The 18,585-nt window shown below is 47.6% G+C and overlaps 1 protein-coding gene across 6 annotated transcripts in view; it reads right to left on the bottom strand.

Moving 5' to 3' along the window:
- Positions 1–18,585, bottom strand: part of LOC130115561 (rho GTPase-activating protein 42) — a 121,927-nt gene that overhangs the window by 8,662 nt on the left and 94,680 nt on the right. For 4 of the 6 annotated variants that reach the window (XM_056283265.1, XM_056283266.1, XM_056283269.1 and 1 more), the window contains exons 7-20: positions 17,673–17,777; positions 16,149–16,278; positions 15,728–15,828; positions 13,347–13,456; positions 11,872–11,928; positions 10,378–10,456; positions 9,615–9,654; positions 9,224–9,286; positions 7,799–7,873; positions 6,404–6,488; positions 6,142–6,200; positions 5,300–5,405; positions 2,719–2,878; positions 1,159–1,309 (exon numbers count right to left, since the gene is read on the bottom strand). In XM_056283265.1, the coding sequence (XP_056139240.1) occupies positions 1,159–1,309; positions 2,719–2,878; positions 5,300–5,405; positions 6,142–6,200; positions 6,404–6,488; positions 7,799–7,873; positions 9,224–9,286; positions 9,615–9,654; positions 10,378–10,456; positions 11,872–11,928; positions 13,347–13,456; positions 15,728–15,828; positions 16,149–16,278; positions 17,673–17,777 (1,321 nt within the window). The remainder of the gene's footprint in view (positions 1–1,158; positions 1,310–2,718; positions 2,879–5,299; positions 5,406–6,141; positions 6,201–6,403; positions 6,489–7,798; positions 7,874–9,223; positions 9,287–9,614; positions 9,655–10,377; positions 10,457–11,871; positions 11,929–13,346; positions 13,457–15,727; positions 15,829–16,148; positions 16,279–17,672; positions 17,778–18,585) is intronic. The other 2 variants (XM_056283267.1, XM_056283268.1) reach the window with 1 other exon arrangement.

The following is an 18,585-nucleotide window of genomic DNA, read 5'->3' as shown; positions in this document are numbered from 1 at the left end:
TCATATATTCTTCGATAGTCCATCAAAATGATGATGACTGTGATGCAGTTTAAGCTCAGCAAGCACACATGTGGGCCATCAGACCCACGTTAGAGCAACAGTATTGTCCACATTTGTCACAGACAAATGTTGTTTGAGTTGGTCTGTTATCTCTTGCATGGTGGGCCTTATCATAGGCTTCTTGTCTCTTTTGTTCAACAGCTGCTCTCGATTGCCTTACTGTGGAGTGCCACCTCTGTCTGTCCAGGGCCACTGTCTCCCAGCACACACACACACATATATACGTATGTGTGTGTGTGTATATATGTATGTATGTATGTATGTATGTATGTATGTATGTATGTATGTATGTATATATATATATATATGTTAATTTTAGACAATAACAAGAGTATGTATAACTTTATCATTATAAGTGTTATTATTAATGTTTAATGAGATAATATGCTCCACATTCTATACTTTGTAATGGTGACAATGGGAATGTATGGACCATAAATGAATTATCTTCCCTAAACTCTAAGTATACTCCCAATACTCAGTATACAGCTGCATGCATGCAGAGGAATACAGGTAAAGTCCTCGCAAACGTTTGAAAATGTGAAAATAAAGCTCCTTTAAACAAGCTTGTCATCTTGAGTCTATACATCTCTATGTTTTCATCATGAGACTATATATCTGTTTTCATCATGAGAATATATCTATGTTTTCATCATGAGACTATACATCTCACCTATGTTTTCATCATGAGACTATACATCTGTTTTCATCATGAGACTATACATCTCACCTATGTTTTCATCATGAGATTATACATCTCTGTTTTCATCATGAGACTATACATCTCACCTATGTTTTCATCATGAGACTATACAGCTCTATGTTTCGTTTACTGGGAATGTGCATCAGAGTGTCAACAAATGAACTAATACTCGGTAACTTGATTGTGTCTGAAACAGCAATTGATTTGCAGTCTCTGTGTAACTGTCACAGATGCAAGCTGTACCTTCACAAAAATGCAAAAATGTAAAAAACAGGAAGGTCAGATGTTCCTAGCGAGTAACGTGGACACGTCTGAGACTTCATAAGGGCCACTGATGACTTGAGGTGAACGGTGGTGTGATAGCCTGTGGTGATGCTCTCTGCTGTGGTACTCACTTTCTGCGTCTGCCAGGCAGAGGGTTGGGGTGTAGATGCTACGGGGCTTCCTGGGCCCAGTGGAGAGACAGATGGCCCTACTTCGGCGAGAGCCAGGCCGACTCTGGGGCTGAGGCAGTGGCACGTTGGGGTCTGGCGCTTGGTGGAAGATCTGTAGATCCAGATAAAAACCAAAATAAAAGAAAAACACGGCTCACTACCATGTACCCAAGAGATCTTTGTAAACCTTAATGAGACAACTGAGCAATACTCTCTACAGTTAACTGGTGCAGAAGCATTATGAGGCAGTCTCACAACACAGGACTAACACACCCGCAGGATATTATAATGCTGGGCGGTGAAGAAAATATTATAATCACAATACTTATGGGGAATTTTTCAAGAGATCATGACATCTGCTTACGTATGCAAAAATACCATGTTCAAGAGCCGACACATTGAACTACAAAAAAAAAAAACTACAAAAGATACATCCAACATCCATCCATTATCCGAACTGCTTATCCTGCTCTCAGGGATGCTGGAGTCTATCCCAGCAGTCACTGGGCGGCAGGCAGGGAGACACCCTGGACAGGCCGCCAGGCCATCACACAGGACCAACACACACATTCATTCATACCTAGGGACAGTTTAGTACGGCTGATTCACTGACCTACATGTCTTTGGACTGTGGGAGGAAACCGGAGCACCCGGAGGAAACCCACACAGACACGGGGAGAACATGCAAACTCCACATAGAGGACGACCCGGGATGACCCCCAAGGTTGGACTACCCCGGAGCTCGAACCCAGAACCTTCTTGCTGTGAGGTGATCGCGCTAACCACTGCGCCACCGTGCTGCCCTATGTCCAGTATATATTAAAAAAATTTAAAAAATTCCACCATCCAAGAGACCGAACTCCAGCCAGGATGACTGTCGAAACTGCCAGTCTGCATGGGCTAGCAGTTAGCTTAGCTTGATAGGACGCGGAAGAGGGGCACGCTAACTGCTAGCCCATGCAGACTGGCAGTTTCAAGTCATCCTGGCTGGAGTTCGCTGTCTTGGACAGTGAAAAGAAAACTTTTTTTTTGGATACGTTGGATATATGTGTTTTTGTAATTTTGTGGTTTTTGTAGTTTTTTTTTGTAGTGTGGATACGTGTGTTCTTGTAGTTTGGATGTGTTTTTGTCTGTGAGTTGCACTGCTGTGGGCGTACATGAAATGAAACGACAAATGTTCCTGATTCCTGGACTGTTTGGTAATGTAAAGTATAAAATAAACCAGAACTCGTTTTCAGACAATACCATCTCAAATATTTCAAATCTAATTTCATGGGACATTTTTGACAATAGATTCTTGTAAGCATTGATTTAGAAAACAAAGTTGTGTATCACCATGTGACTAATCCAAATTTCATACTGATAAAATTAAAAGATGATAAATTATAATATTGTATTGCCCAGCCCTAGATGTAAGGTAAAATGACCTTGCATAAAGCACTGACAAGACATAATGCACAACAGCAATCAATCAGTCAATCAATCAATCAATCCAGTTGCAAAGCTGAACAATCCACTTGCCTTGTCAAAGTTCTCAATGAGTATTTCGACCACAATGTTCTGGAACTTGATGTTCATCATGGCTGCCACAGTCTCCTCCTGGGACCGCATCAGCGTCGGCCCAAAGATGACGCCCAGATTAGACACAGTCATCAGGTTGAACTGGCTTTGGGTTGAAACTCTGCAGATCAGACAGAGAGTGGAACCACATATCAGCCTCAGCTCTGCTGCACTGCGCTCACATACTGCTGAGAAACGGGTCTCAGTGTCCCGCGTCACGGTACCGGTGCGCTCTGAAGAAAAGTCCCTCTGTTTTGTAGATTCTCCTCAGAGGCAGAGCCGTTCGTCTAATCAGAAGGTCGCTGGGTCGATCCCCGGCTCCTGAGAGCGTGTCGAAGTGTCCCTGAGCAAGACACTGAACTCCCATCTGCTCCTGCTGAGCAGGTTGGCACCTTGCATGGCAGCCTCCACCCTCGCCGTATCAACGGGTGTGAGAGTGGGTGAATGTGAGGCGCACACTGTGAAGTGTTGTGAGTGGACCAGAAACGTGCCGTATAAATGCAGCCCGCTTACCATTTATTAAGTCGACAAGGCTCAGCGTTTTCGGTTTTTATTTTTCAAAGCCATCCAGCATGCCGAATTTCGCCACAAGAGGACACTGTTACATAACCTCACACGAACAGGAACAACTTTTGGATCCGTGGAAACATAAAATACGGGTGAAAATCCGCTTAAAAATCTGGGAATTTTTCGGTAAAAACCGAAAACACTGAGCCGAGTACTGCTGTAACACGGGTGTTTATGGGAGGTACTGCTGTAGCCCGGGTGTTTATGGGCGGTACCGCTGTAACCCGGGGTGTTTATGGGAAGTACTGCTGTAACCCGGGGTGTTTATGGGCGGTACCGCTGTAACATGGGTGTTTATGGGCGGTACCGCTGTAATCCGGGTGTTTATGGGCGGTACCGCTGTAATCCGGGTGTTTATGGGCGGTACCGCTGTAACCCGGGTGTTTATGGGCGGTACTGCTGTAACCTGGGGTGTTTATGGGAGGTACCGCTGTAACACGGGTGTTTATGGGCGGTACCGCTGTAATCCGGGTGTTTATGGGCGGTACCGCTGTAACCCGGGTGTTTATGGGCAGTACCGCTGTAACCCGGGTGTTTATGGGAGGTACCGCTGTAACCCGGGTGTTTATGGGATGCATTGCTGTCGGGTGCTGTGCTGAACTGTGTCTCCGTCTTGTGCTACATCTGGAGTTATTGATCGATACATACATATTGTGCGTTCCACATTACTGTAATTGTGTCTTGTTGTGTGCCGTCTGCAGAACGCCACTTTTCAAGCCCCCTGAGGGTTTTTATGCAATTCTCCTTCACATTCTCTTTCCAATTACATATTCTGTTTTTGTATTTTTCATATATGTAAATAAAGAAGAAAAAGCGTTGCAGAGGGACTGGTCTCACAACCAGAAGGTCCTGGGACGGGTTCCAGCTCGTGCGTGTGGTGTTTGTGTGTCCTCCCTGTGTGTGTGTCGGACGTGTCGGGGCTGTATCATTTAGGTCTTTTTTCAACAAAAAAATCTGACGTTATTTTGACCACAGGATACCTTATGCAAACTGGCCTTTGACCTACTGTGGTTATGAAAATGCTATACTGGCATGGCCGTCTATTCTGTTGCCTACCAACACGGGGATCCCGGTTCGAATCCTTGCATTGCCTCCGGCTTGGTCGGGCGTCCCTACAAAAACACAATTGACCGTGTCTGTGGGTGGGAAGCTAGATGTGGGTATGTGTCCTGGTCACTGTTCTAGCGCCTCCTCTGGTCGGTCGAGGCGCCTGTTCAGGGGGGGCTCAGGGGAATAGCGCGCTACGTCCCCCTGGTGAAACTCCTCACTGTCAGGTGAAAAGAAGCGGCTGGTGACTCCACATGTATGGGAGGAGGCATGTGGTAGTCTGCAGCCCTCCCCGGATCAGCAGAGGGGGTGGAGCAGAGACCCGGACGGCTCAGAAGAGTGGGGTAATTGGCCGGGTACAATTGGAGAGAAAAGGAAGAAAATAAATAATATAATAATAATAAATAATAAAAAAGAAAATGCTACACTTTGCAGTAAATTAAAACTTGTAATTTAGTGTAATGACTGGTAAATAACGGATATTTCAGGCTTAAAGGGAAACAGTCACAGTTTTCATCATTATCTCTCTCTCTATATGTCACATTATCTCTCTCTCTCTCTCTCTCTCTCTCTATATGTCACATTATCTCTCCCTCTCTCTCTCGCTCTATATGTCACATTATCTCTCTCTCTCTCTCTCTCTCTATATGTCACATTATCTCTCTCTCTCTCTCTCTCTCTATATGTCACATTATCTCTCTCTCTCTCTCTCTCTCTCTCTCTCTCTATATGTCACATTATCTCTCTCTCTCTCTCTCTCTCTCTCTCTCTCTATATGTCACATTATCTCTCCCTCTCTCTCTCGCTCGTTCTCTCTATGTCACAGGGAACCCCCCCCCCACACACACACACACGGCTACACCCACGCATGTAAGGTACATTACAGACTGGGGTTCAGGGGGGCAGGAGTGAATTATTCATGACGCACATGACGAGGTGTTTTATCAGGAGCTCCAGCATCTCCTTGTTTCTCTCAGGAAGCTTGTGGACCAAGGCATGGACGGCGCACACCCTGTAGTTCTGGTCATCTGACTCTGGAAGACAGAGGAGCACAAAACAACAACAGCAGTCAGAGGGGTGACGACACGAGGGCAAACTGTCACACAGACGTGAGGTCAAACCTGAGCAGAGCAGGCGGCAGTGTCAGGGTCAGCATTGGTAACATGATGGATTCTCAGAGCAACGTAGTCCTGATTCATAATGAACTGCCCCCCCCTTCTCTCCCCAGTCGTACCCAGCCAGTTACCCCGCTCTCCCGAGCCGTCCCGGTCTCTGCTCCACCCCCTCTGCTGATCCAGGAGGGCTGCAGACTACCACATGCCTCCTCCCATACATGTGGAGTCACCAGCCGCTTCTTTTCACCTGACAGTGAGGAGTTTCACCAGGGGGACGTAGCACGTGGGAGGATCACGCTATTCCCCCCAGTTTCCCCTCCCCCTTGAACAGGATCCCTGACCAACCAGAGGAGGCGCTAGTGCAGCGACCAGGACACATACCCGCATCCAGCTTCGCACCCGCAGACGCGGCCAATTGTGTCTGTAGGGACGCCCGACCGAGCCGGAGGTGACACAGAGGATTCGAACCGGTGATCCCCGTGTTGGTAGGCAACAGAATAGACCGCTACGCTACCCGGACGCCCGTAATGAATCGTTTTAAAGTCGACTGGGTGACCAGCGTCACACAGATCACACACATCACATGTTCAACACACAGCGGGGACATCCTAAGAGACGCCAGGCCCGACGCCAGTCCGCCTGTTTCACAACTTACTGACAGCCATGATGAAGTCCTTGTGGAGCCTGAAGGTCATTAGTGGCTCAGAGAGACACCTGGTGGAAGAAAGGAAAACACTTGTCATTTCTCTCCGCGTGACATGGGGTCTTTTAATCGGATGGGGTGAACAGTGACCTGTTTTCTTTTTTTGTGCACCACTGAGTGGGTGACTAACACCAGGCAGGAGTCTGAAGAGGCATTATGCAGGTAATGATGATCTATAACGGCTAAGGAGACACAGCTGTTGGGGCGAGCTGACCTGAGGTAATTCTTCAGGCCGCTGGTGATGGTTTTGTTGTCCCACGTCTCCGGGTCCAGGTCCATATCTACAGGAGCTTTGGATGCTGCAGAAAGCACATTTTCCACAGTTACAACTGAGCCCTGACTGGGCTGACAGAACCTTTCCAATGAGCTGACGAAACTGGCCAGGCTCCTTGAACGAAGCAATATGAAAACTGACAACAAAACATGTTTTAGGAGAATGAAAAGGGCGATTTGCTTGTGAACGAGACTGTAATGACTCACTGGGAAAAACGGTTCAAACGAATGAAATATTTGTTGATATTTACTGGAGTCATTGCTCTGTAAATGAGGAATTTGAAACCAGATGCTGTTACACTGTCATACCACAGGGAGGCGTTATCGCCACACTGTGCATCGCTTGCAACCATTAAAGAGAAGGAGGCGAACCTTAGAGTGACCAGGTTACGTCAGAGAACTGGCTGAGAGATGAGGTATGTACATAATGTTGGACCTCGCTGACGTCTCTTCCTGTCACTGGGACGTCAAACATGTTCACCAACGTGTGTCGAGGAAAAACCAACAGATAAAACACAACACAAGTAGTTCTGCTACATACACGTACCACTTATGGCAAAATACCCTCAAAATAGTCTGGATAGGGATGGAGCCATATCCTCACAAGTACTACTACTACTACTACTACTTTCGGCTGCTCCCGTTAGGGGGCGCCACAGTGGATCATCCATTTCCATCTCTTCCTGTCCTCTGCATCTTCCTCTGTCACACCAGCCACCTGCATGTCCTCCCTCACCACATCCATAAACCTCCTCTTTGGCCTTCCTCTTCTCCTCTTCCCTGGCAGCTCCATATTCAGCATCCTTCTCCCAGTATACCCAGCATCTCTCCTCCACACATGTCCAAACCATCTCCATCTTGCCTCTCTTGCTTTGTCTCCAAACCGTCCAACCTGAGCTGTCCCTCTAATATACTCCTTCCTAATCCTGTCCTTCTTCATCACTCCCAGTGAAAATCTTATCATCTTCATCTCTGCCACCTCCAGCTTCTCCTCCTGTCTTTCCATCAGTGCCACTGTCTCCAAACCATACAACATAGCTGGTCTCACAACCATCTTGTAAACCTTCCCTTTAACTCTTGCTGGTACCCTTCTGTCACACATCACTCCTGACACTCTTCTCCACCCACTCCACCCTGCCTGCACTCTCTTCTTCACCTCCCTTCCGCACTCCCCGTTACTTTGGACGGCTGACCCCAAGTATTTAAACTATCCTCACAAGTACTTCATTAACACTAAAATGGGCTATACTGACTCCAGTTAACAGGATGTGACTAGGTATGTTCTGCTCCAACAAGCTCTGGAAATCCACTCCGTCTGATATGAGGGTTCACTTACAAAAGACAGTGGTCATCAGCTTCTGCACTTTGGAGTTCACCCCCCCGATCCTGTAAAGTCCCATTGTGTTGATTCCTGTGTCATGCAGAACACAAAGTTAGAGAAATCTGATATGCACCTTAAGTTACAACCACATAAGTGAATAAAAATTGAACACGAACACTCCATGGCTACTGTTATGTAACATCTTAATAAATGTGGAATGTGACGTGTTCTGACAGGCACACTACAACCTACTTAAAGGGAAAAGTCACCGATGGTTTTCTGCATGTGCGAGCAGTACTGACGAGTAATGCAGTCGACTGAAGCAACAAAGTCCTCATTGTGTACTATACTGATGGAGAAATCGGCGTTCTCTCGCACAGTCTTTCCCACAGCGCCTACATGTCCCAGAATGCATTAGGTGCAAGCCTCTGTATCGTCCATAAATTCCTCTGCACTAGTGTTGCGGGACATAATTTACACCATGGGAAACGTAGCTTAGCCGAGAGAAGCAGGATGTGTTTTTTCAACAGTGTCTTCACAGTAGATCAGAGTGTTAGAAACCCTGTACAAGTATAGTCTCCTCCAGCACATGCCCTTTAATTTGTCACTTTAAGGGCATGGGACATGTGGTTGTCCCATGAGGGACATGTGGTTGCATTAACTGCATCATAACTGTAACAGTATGTTATTGTGGACACTCCTTGTACGTATTGTGTGGTTATATGTTCACGGTTATCTTTTTTTGGATTTTTTTCTCCCCTTTTCTCCCCAATTGTACTGTGTTGCCCCACTCTTCCTAGCCATCCTGGTTGCTGTTCCACCCCCTCTGCTGATCCGGGGAGGGCTGCAGACTACCATGTCTCCTCCGATACATGTGGAGCCTCCAGCCACTTCTTTTCACCTGACAGTGAGGAGTTTCACCAGGGGCACATAGCGCGTGGGAGGATCACGTTATTCCCCCCAGTTCCCCCTCCCCCCTGAGCAGGTGCCCCGACTGACCAGAGGAGGCGCTAGTGCAGCAACCAGGACACATACTCACATCCAGCTTCCCACCCGCAGACATGGTCAATTATGTCTATAGGGACGCCCGACCAGGCCAGAGGTAACACAGGGATTCAAACCGGCGACCCCGTGTTGGTAGGCAACGGAATAGACTGCTACACTACCTGGCCGCCCTACTGTTGTTATTTTTGAGCACATCGAAATAAATCCCAAATCAACTGTAAAGTTCATATGGCAATTATTGAATCTTCAATCTAAGCTGTTCTTCCAGCCGCCAAATGACATCATCACACGTCACTTGGTGGCCAGAAAAACAAAAACCAAACTCGGTTTTAACGGTTCCACGGAGACGCCGGTGTTTTTCATGTGCTGTTGCAGTAGACAGAGATCAGGTCGGAAATCGGTGAATTTTGCCTTTAACCTTGTGAGCCGTCTCACCTCTCGTCTCCACCAGCTTGATGCACTTCCTCACAAAGTTGAAACCTGCATCGTTAAGAAAGGCTGTGGACAACACATGGACGGGGAGACGGGGGGGGGGGGGGGACAACAGATCAGTGGGCATCAGGGGTTAAATACGCATTCACACAAGAATTAAAAGCAACCACCACCGCTTGTGGTGCGACTAACAAGAGGCAGCCCTGGTGCTGCAGGGCACGGCGGTAAGCCGGCTGCGTGGGCGTGCTGAAGAATTGTGTTAATGAACAGAGGAGGACAGAAGCGCTGCAAGCAACACAACACTGTTACTGTGTGGCTAATGTGAGACGAGGCTTTCCTTCAAAAGGGCCTCGGCCCCGATCAAAGAGATGCAGATCAAGAAAACAACACTCACTCTCTTCTTTCTTGCTCAGGATGGCTGGGAGGTTGTAAATCTGCAACAACAAAATAAAGTTTACAAAAACACACACTGGAAGACCACCACATTAAGGAGTCCAATACTTCATACGCGCAACAGCTCATCCCTGTGTTTGGAACCAGGAAATAATGTCACTGCTTTCCTGTTCTTGCATACCCAGTGAGTTTTTTGAGTGGAAAAAAATGACATGTCCAGCATAAGTCCTGGATGAAGTCATCATCATCATCCTCATCTTTTCTTTACAGATCTGATGACATCCTTATTCCTATGATAAATCAGCTAACACAGAAGTACTGCAGGTTGAATAATAGGCGTGCTATCCGTAATGCTTGTGTGTCCAAGTACCCTTGTCCACAGACACGAGAAATGTTACTGCCCAACTGATCACATAAGCAGTCTGGTCCCCACCCACCACTTCCGCATCCGTCCCCGTCTATACTAGCAAGACAGACGGCCTCCTCACAGTATTCCACTCCAGGCATTTCTCAAAGGTGAGAAAGAGGCAGAGCATAGCCAATATTGATCAGTGACATTAATCTTTCACCCAAATGGAGGGAAATGCTCCTTCTTGGCTTTCGTAAAAGGGATGGGTTACAGCTGGACCTAACTTGAAATAACCCAAAGAGGGCGTAAGTGGCAAATTATTCAGTTCTGGGCTGTCTCTCTGTCAACCTTTTTAAAGCCGGCCTGCAAAGAGCCGGCGTGAGATAAGGGAATAAGGGGAGGGAGAGCTCCTCACCGGCTCCTTGCCATCCATCGCCTCCAGCCACAATCTTCTGTTGGACTCTGACAGCGCCTGTAGTGTCACAATGCCATGCCTGGAACAATCAGAGAGAAGCTGGTTTTACAGCCCCGAGGGCCCTGGATGAGGCCACGTGCACGCTGGCCGAGACCAACATAAAAGTTGTGTACCTGCGTAAATCATTCACTTCAAACTGTGCCCAACCTTATGATTAAAGAAACTGATTCAAAGAACTGATTAAAGCTCTGAATTAAAAGGCCTGACACCAGATTTGTGCAATTATATAAATATATATATATATGTTGTTGTTTTTATTTACACCCAACATGCAAAATGCCCTCATCGTCTCTGTGATCTACAGCGGCTGTCTGCAGGTGCACATCTGTTGCTACGCTAATGTCTCCAACAGCCAATTCCTCTCACGCCTGGTGTGACCCCGCTCAGTATCTGGGGTCCTTGAAATTGGTTTGAGCCTCGCCTGCGAAATGAGACTCAGCAGCGCTTTCACTCAGTTGTAGTAACCAGATTTCGACATGTGGTACACACACATACTTCAAACGCTGGCACATGAATAGTAAGTAGTAAGCCCCGCCCCCCACAACACCAAACCCCGCCCCCACCCTCCCCATCCCGTTGTGTGCTAGTTAGTACTACAGTAGCTGAGAGCCATGTAGAGCTGCTCTTAACGGTGACCTGGCCGAGACGGTCCGGGCCCCCCCGACTCTGGCTCGGCAGCCGGTGTAATAGCATGTTTAATGTAATGAGGATGAATGGATGAGCTTGAAGCTGACTGGAGCATGGCCCACATTGTCCTTGTGGCTGAAACAAGCACCTTGGGAGCATCGCCGGGATGATAAATGTGTTGTCCTGTGAGTAAACTGGAGCTATCGCCCATGCTCAGCAGCGCTCATAGAGGGAGAGGCGTGCCACCCCTGGCAGTGCCGGCCGGGGCCGAAAACAGCGCAGTGAGATAATAAGCTGTGAATCTACATTCTGAGACGCACATGACGGTAACACGTTGATATCAAACCCTCATAACTTATTAAACTTGATCAATTCAGCCACTTTCTCTCCCAGGGGCAGCTGGTATTAAATTTTCACATCAATCTTTGGGCATCTCCTTGGCCTGTACCCCAGTAAGACGTTAAATAGGAATCAAATATGGTTGTTCCCAAATGCCTTGAGGTTGTTCCACCATTTTTTTTTCCGATCAGGAGGTGAAGTATTCAGTTATTCACTTGCTTCTCAGAATAAGAAAAATCAATGTGGTACTTAAGCAACTGCAGATAGCTTGAGTAATCCCGTAAGGCTATATATGTCTTTATCCGCTAGCCCCCATCGCCCGGGTGAGGTCTGGTTTGATGCGGTGACAGGAGGTGATTGGATTTCATTAGAAGGTCTGGATTTGAGTCTCGGTGGATGAGAGGATTAGTGGCACACATGCAGCACATGCAACTGCTCTACAAAGGCAGCACAGGTCAGCTCACATACCGGACTTTACAGAAAAATTGAAGTGGTCTGAAAAGAGTTCCACGATAGATGTCATTTCTACATTAACATGAACACAGAAAAAAAAAACATGAAATGGGTTGAGAGGGAGAGAGCAAACGTCTCCGTCAAGCACACAAAGACGTTAACACAACCTTTGGAGAAAGGGGAGATGTTGAGTAACATGCTGGACACAAACAGAGCTGAAAACATCCGAAACTGCCATCGACTGGTGGGCAAAACATTAAATGGGATCCATCGGATTTTTTATTTGTCTAATTTCTTTGGAACTTTTGGTTAAACCACAACAGCTCCTGCACGCTCCGGCGGCATCTAGTCTGGGTAGAAGACAAGAGCCACAGTGTCACCAACAGGTTCATCCCACCACCCGCTTCAGAACACTGCCGTTCCACTGCAATTGAAGCTACTGTCACTTTTTTTTTTTGGATTTTCCCCCTTTTTCTCCCCAATTGTACCCGGCCAATCACCCCACTCTTCCGAGCCGTCCCGGTCTCTGCTCCTCCCCCTCTGCTGATCCGGGGAGGGCTGCAGACTACCACATGTCTCCTCCCATACATGTGGAGTCACCAGCCGCTTCTTTTCACCGGACAGTGAGGAGTTTCACCAGGGGGACGTAGCATGTGGGAGGATCACACTATTCCCCCCAGTTCCCCCTCCCCCCCAAACAGGCACCCCTGTTTGGGGGGGAGGGGGGAGGCGGCGCTAGTGCAGCGACCAGGACACATACCCACATCCAATTGAGTCTGTAGGGACGCCCGACCAAGCCGGAGGCAACACAGGGATTCGAACCAGCGCTCCCCATGTTGGTAGGCAACGGAATAGACCGCTCCGCTACCCGGACGCCCCCTGGTAATGTCACTTTTTACAGGGTGGGATGATGCTCTACACTTCTACCCTGGTTATGCATTGGGACTACTTATCAAGTCAGACTGTTCCTGGCTTTTCAGAGCGGTTACGGAGATACCGGATGGACTATTTTCTGATACGCCACTTTCTCAAGACATGGAGTATATCTGCAACTTAAACACCTTTAAAACCCCCAAAAGCCACCAGAACATGATGGCTGGTGCTCCATCCATTCACAACCTTGTGCATAAACAGGAAGACGTAGAGACCCTGCTGCTTCGTCAGCCCGCTGAGCTGACGCTCAGAAAAAGGGAAATATTGAAAACCAAGTAAAGAATTTATCAAATGTGATGATGGATGTTTGTTATGAAGGTGTTCAGGTATTTTTTTTTAGTCCAATGGATGTCAAGAGCAGTGGCCAATCAACAAAATAGACACCAGTTATCTCCATAACATAAAAAAAAAAGTTCAAGAGCAGTCTGACGCCCAGTCGTTTTAAAAGATGGCATCTGTCTCTAATTGAACGCATGTTCTGCTCACGTTTTCAGTCTACGTTAGGTGATGGGACATCGTTAAGAACATACAGAGGAGACGTATGAACAGTCACAGACCTTTCCACTACTTCAATATCAAAGCAGAAGCGCTTGTCAATGGAGTCTGTTTTCCTCCGAATGCAGGACTTGAGCTTAAACATCTCCGCCGGGCTCATGACCAGACCATTCTGGAGACAGACAAAATTCAATAAAGACACGGGTAAATATAGAAAATAAATGCACATTTATGAAGACAACAGCTTCTTTAAATGCGCCCGTGGCAATGTGCACTCAACACAGCAAAAAGCAGTTACAGCAGTCCTGCGTCTCAGCCGCCGGTCGGTGCGGAGGGTGTAGGCCGAGGGACCGCAGCAGAGGCCGTAAGCTACACACTGTCTGACTCAGTATTAGCCTGTCCACTGTCAGCCCACTTGTGTGAGTAAATCCGTGTAAACTCAAGTAGGTGTAACTCTGCTTACGAGGCAGTGTGTACAGCGCACCACACAACACTCACATCTCCAGCGCATTAAAGGGAAATTTCACCAATTGTTTTGCGCAACCAGTACCGATGAGTAACGCAGCCGACTGAAGCAGTAAAGTCCTCACCGTCTACTACAGCGTTTCCCAGCCCAGTCCTCAAGGACCCCCTATCCTGCAGATTTTCATTGTAACCCTGCATAGGTGGCCCTGCTTGTACTTACTCAACCAATCATCTCACAGCATTTAATTATGTAAGGTGTGCAACATCTGACATAATTCATTGCTGATTGGTTGAATAATACAAACAGGTACCAGTTCAGGGTTGCACAGAAAATCTGCAGGATAGGGGGTCCTTGAGGACTGGGTTGGGAAACACTGGTCTACTATACTGACAGGGAAATCAGTGTTCTCCTGCTCACAGTCTTTCACACAACGCCTACACGTCCCAGAATGCATTGCGTGTAAGACTGTATCGTCGTCCATAAAACCGTCTGAGCCAGCGTTATGGGACGTCATCGGTAATGTAGCTCAGCCGAGAGAGCGAGGATGTGTTTTGGAACAGTGTGTTTGGAGTAGAAAGCAGAGAGCCACTTTATTTTGTCATTGTGTGGTTATAGGGCGGCACAGTGGCACACAGTGGTTAGTGCAGCTGCCTCACAGAAAGAAGGTGCTGGATTCGAACCCCGGGGTAGTCCAACCTTGGGGGTCGTCCTCTGTGTGGAGTTTGCATGTTCTCCCCATGTCTGTGTGGGTTTTCTCCGGGTGCTCCGGTTTCCTCCCACAGTCCAAAGACATGTAGGTCAGGTGAATCAGACTTACTAAATTGTCCCTAGGTGAGAATGTGTTTGCCCTGAGATGGACTGGCGAACTGTCCAGGGTGTCTCACTGCCTTCCACGCTATGACTGCTGGGATGGGCTACAGCAGCCCGTGACCCTGATCAGGATAAGCGGCTGGGAAAACGGATGGATGGATGTACGGTTATAATGAAATTTGTCTTCTGCATGTAACCCATCCTATTGTACAGGAGCAGCTGCAGTGCCCGGGGACCAACTCCAGTTCTTCTTTCCACTGCCTTGCTCAGGGGCACAGACAGGAATATTAACCCTAACATGCATGTCTTGTTGATTGTGGGAGGAAAGCGGAGCACCTGGAGGAAACCCACACAGACACGGGAAGAACATGCAAACTCCACACAGAAAGGACCTGGAATGGGCTGGGGTTCGAACCCAGGACCTTCTTGGTGTAAGGCAACAGTGCTAACCACTGGGCCACCGTGCTGCCCACCATAGATCAGACGGTGTAGATTAGAGTATTAGAAACTTCACTGAGCTGTATGTACTTTTTCTGGCTGCCAACTGATGTGATCATACGTCACTTGGCGGCCAGAAAAAAACTTGTTTCACTGCAGCTGCAAAGACGCAGAAACGATCGGGAACATCTGCAGGTGTTTTCATGTGCTGTCCCTGCCAGAGACAGAGAGAAGGACGGAAATCGGTGAATTTTCCCTTTAAGGTTAGCTCAATCGATTTCTTTCCTAATATAATATTTATAACTAGTGAATTTCGGTGCTTTTAAACAACTTTTCTTTCCACTGAATTTCCATGTCTACATTTTTTGTACGTTGGGGTCCCCTGTTGGAGTCGGTCTTAATAATGCAGATAACACTGCATATTATTCCTATAGGCCTTTTCTGTAGCACTGTAATAACTTTACTGAGTATATTTTTATCAAGTCAGTTATTTTTCAGATGGCTTCTGATGTGTTTCTATCTTGCTTCATCATCTCTCATATCTATGCTGCTTTCTTCTTCTTTTGCCTTTGGTCTTCTGTTGTCGCTTGTCTCAGAACGTCTTTCTTTTACATGTGAAGCATTTTGCGAACCCTAGTTTGGGAAGTGTCGAACAAATAAAGACGCCGCTGTTGTTATTGCACTCTTCTGTGGAAACAAACCGGAGGAAGTTGAACAAAACCACGCTACCTGTTTGCTAGCGGACTTATTTTCACTGTTGCTCATGGTGAAGGTTTTGCTGCCCTTCTCGTACGTGCAGTAGTGGCGTGTCCACGTGCATCCCAGAGGACCTGTGGGAAAGAGAGAGAGAGAGAAAAGAAGAAGCCACATCACAAATCCTTCTGGAACGGCTTCTGACATTTAGTTTGCAATTAAACTTCCATAAATCAAGAGTTGTTTTGCCTACAGACGCAGATAAAGATCTACCATTTGCAGTATTTCCGCTCTTGTTGAAGAGCACATCAAAGTGAATGGGTAAACAGACTGAATTATGGGTTCTGTGTGAGAGCAGCTCCTCTGCAGAGGCCTGGGAGCCTGCTAATGGATGTAAGACCATGCAGTAATTCGCTACGAGGAGCGAGATGGCCTGGCTAGCAGACAAACAGCTCACGTTTCTCCTGGACGTAGAGGAAACCCTCCATCGTCCACTGGCCCGGAGGTTTGTAGTCCTGGTCTGCCGATTTGATCCGTTTCATGAGCTTCTCCACTTCCTGCTTGGTGCTTACAAAGTTGTTACGTGTCTGCACGGCAAAACACAGGCAAAAGATCAGACCACCCCCCCCAAGCCATAACATAGTTCAAACTATTCTCCAACAGAACTGGTTAAAAAAAGCCTCATTTTGACAGGACTGTGCAGACACACCCGCCAGCAGATGGCGACATGGAAAGAATAAAAAAATGTTGATGACAAGTGACTTGTGTTTATGTAGCTGCGTAACGGTACCTACGGAATGGAACAAATAACTCCTCGGCAACTCATTTAGAGATGCAGAGAAGATTTTTTTGGGGGGGGGGTTTCACCCCCTTTTTCTTCCCAACTGTTGCTGCTCCACCCCCTCTGCTGATCCGGGGAGGGCTGCAGACTACCACATGCCTCCTCCCATACATGTGGAGTCACAAGCCACTTATTTTCACCTGACAGTGAGGAGTTTCACCAGGTCGACATAGCACGTGGGAGGATCCCGCTATTCCCCCTAGTTTCCCCTCCCCCTCGAACAGGCACCCCCCACCGACCAGAGGAGGTGCTAGTGCAGCGACCAGGACACATACCCACATCCAGCTTCCCACCCGCAGACACGGCCAATTGTGTCTGTAGGGACACCCGACCAAGCCGGAGGTAACATGGGGATTCAAACCAGCGATCCCTGTGTTGGTAGGCAACGGAATAGACCGCTATGCTACCCAGACACCCCAGAGAAGACGTCTAATTAGACGACATTAAAAAATAAACCATCAAAAATAACAATGGGCCAGACCGGGGATGGTGCCAAACGAGGACTGAGAGCCCAGGTGACGTTGATGCTCATGTGAATCCCACCGTTCACGGTGGAAAAGGTCAGCGTGTCACACGGTTTCAGATCCCCAGCTTGAGAAATGCCGAGATTAACACACCTAACCCTGCCTGTATTCGATCCTTGCACATCCGAGGGGCATCCAGACAGGTTAACGGAGCGGGAACAGTCGGGGGCATCTGAGCTGACATTTGTGTCAAAGAACATTTTGGGCCCTCGGGCTGCAAGTGGCAAGGTTATGGTAATGGGAATGTGTGTGTGTGTGTGTGTGTATGTGCTGTGCATGCATGTGTGCATGTGTGCGTGCATGCATGCGTGTGTGTGTGTGGGTGGGTGGTGGTGGTGATAAAAACTGTAGTTTTATCCCCAAGTCTAACTCATTTTTTGACAAGGAGCCATTAAAGAGCTGCAGTAACAGTGTGCAGCACAACACCCTGGAAATCTTGAAATATTGATCTAATGCGCTGCAGAGGCTCGTGTAATCACACAGCCCTCTAGTCGTGAAAACCCTGCTTGTTACATCACAGTATGATAAGCCTCAGAATTTGATTACGTGGATGGTTGCCTTTGTGTGCAAACCCCCCCCCCCCCGGGGGGTGTTGATATGTGGGTTTTATGCTTACATTCTGTAAGTTGAACTGGAGCTGCTGTTTGTAGGGCTCAAACTCGTGAGCCAGCTCGTAGCCTTCATGGTAGAATGTAAACAGGCCCTGGAGAAAGGCCAGCAGCTGGAAGGAAACCGCACAAAGCAGAAAGGACAATGTGAATACGAAAACAAGATGCACATTTTTTACATCAGCATAATGGGCACAGGCCAGCGCTGTCTCAGAATACAACATGCGCATGTTCACACTGGGGGAGGAAAAAAAAAACTTCCAACAATTTATTATTAAATATCGCTAAACTATTAGCCATACAGCTACTGCTGAAGGAGAGAGTTTTCAAACAATCAATCAAATCACCTACCTTGTTTTAAAAAATAGAGCGCATCCATTTTAATTTCAATTTTTGCTGACTTTTCAAAAACTAATCATCAGGGCGTCCGGGTAGTGTAGCGGTCTATTCCGTTGCCTACCAACACAGGGATCGCTGGTTCGAATCCCGGTGTTACCTCCAGCTTGGTCGGGCGTCCCTACAGACACAGTTGGCCGTGTCTGCGGGTGGGAAGCCAGATGTGGGTATGTGTCCTGGTCGCTGCACTAGCGCCTCCTCTGGTTGGTCAGGGTGCCTGTTCAGGGGGAAGGGGGAACTGGGAGGAATAGTGTGATCCTGCCCTGGTGAAACTCCTCACTGTCAGGTGAAAAGAAGCGGCTGGTGACTCCACATGTATGGGAGGAGGCATGTGGTAGTCTGCAGCCCTCCCCGCATCGGCAGAGGTGGAGCAGAGACCGGGACGGCTCGGGAGAACGGGGTAATTGGCCAAGTGCAATTGGGGAGAAAAAAGGGAACCCCCCCCCCCAAAAAAACAAAAACAAAAAACTGCTCATTTCACATTCAATTTTTAAAAAGAGGAATATCTCATGTTTAAATATTGAT

This window comes from Lampris incognitus, chromosome 7 (assembly GCF_029633865.1).
Source record: "Lampris incognitus isolate fLamInc1 chromosome 7, fLamInc1.hap2, whole genome shotgun sequence".
NCBI classification, from domain to species: domain Eukaryota; kingdom Metazoa; phylum Chordata; class Actinopteri; order Lampriformes; family Lampridae; genus Lampris; species Lampris incognitus.
The sequence above is the reverse complement of the archived record's forward strand: the minus strand, read 5'-3'. Positions and strand labels throughout refer to the sequence as shown.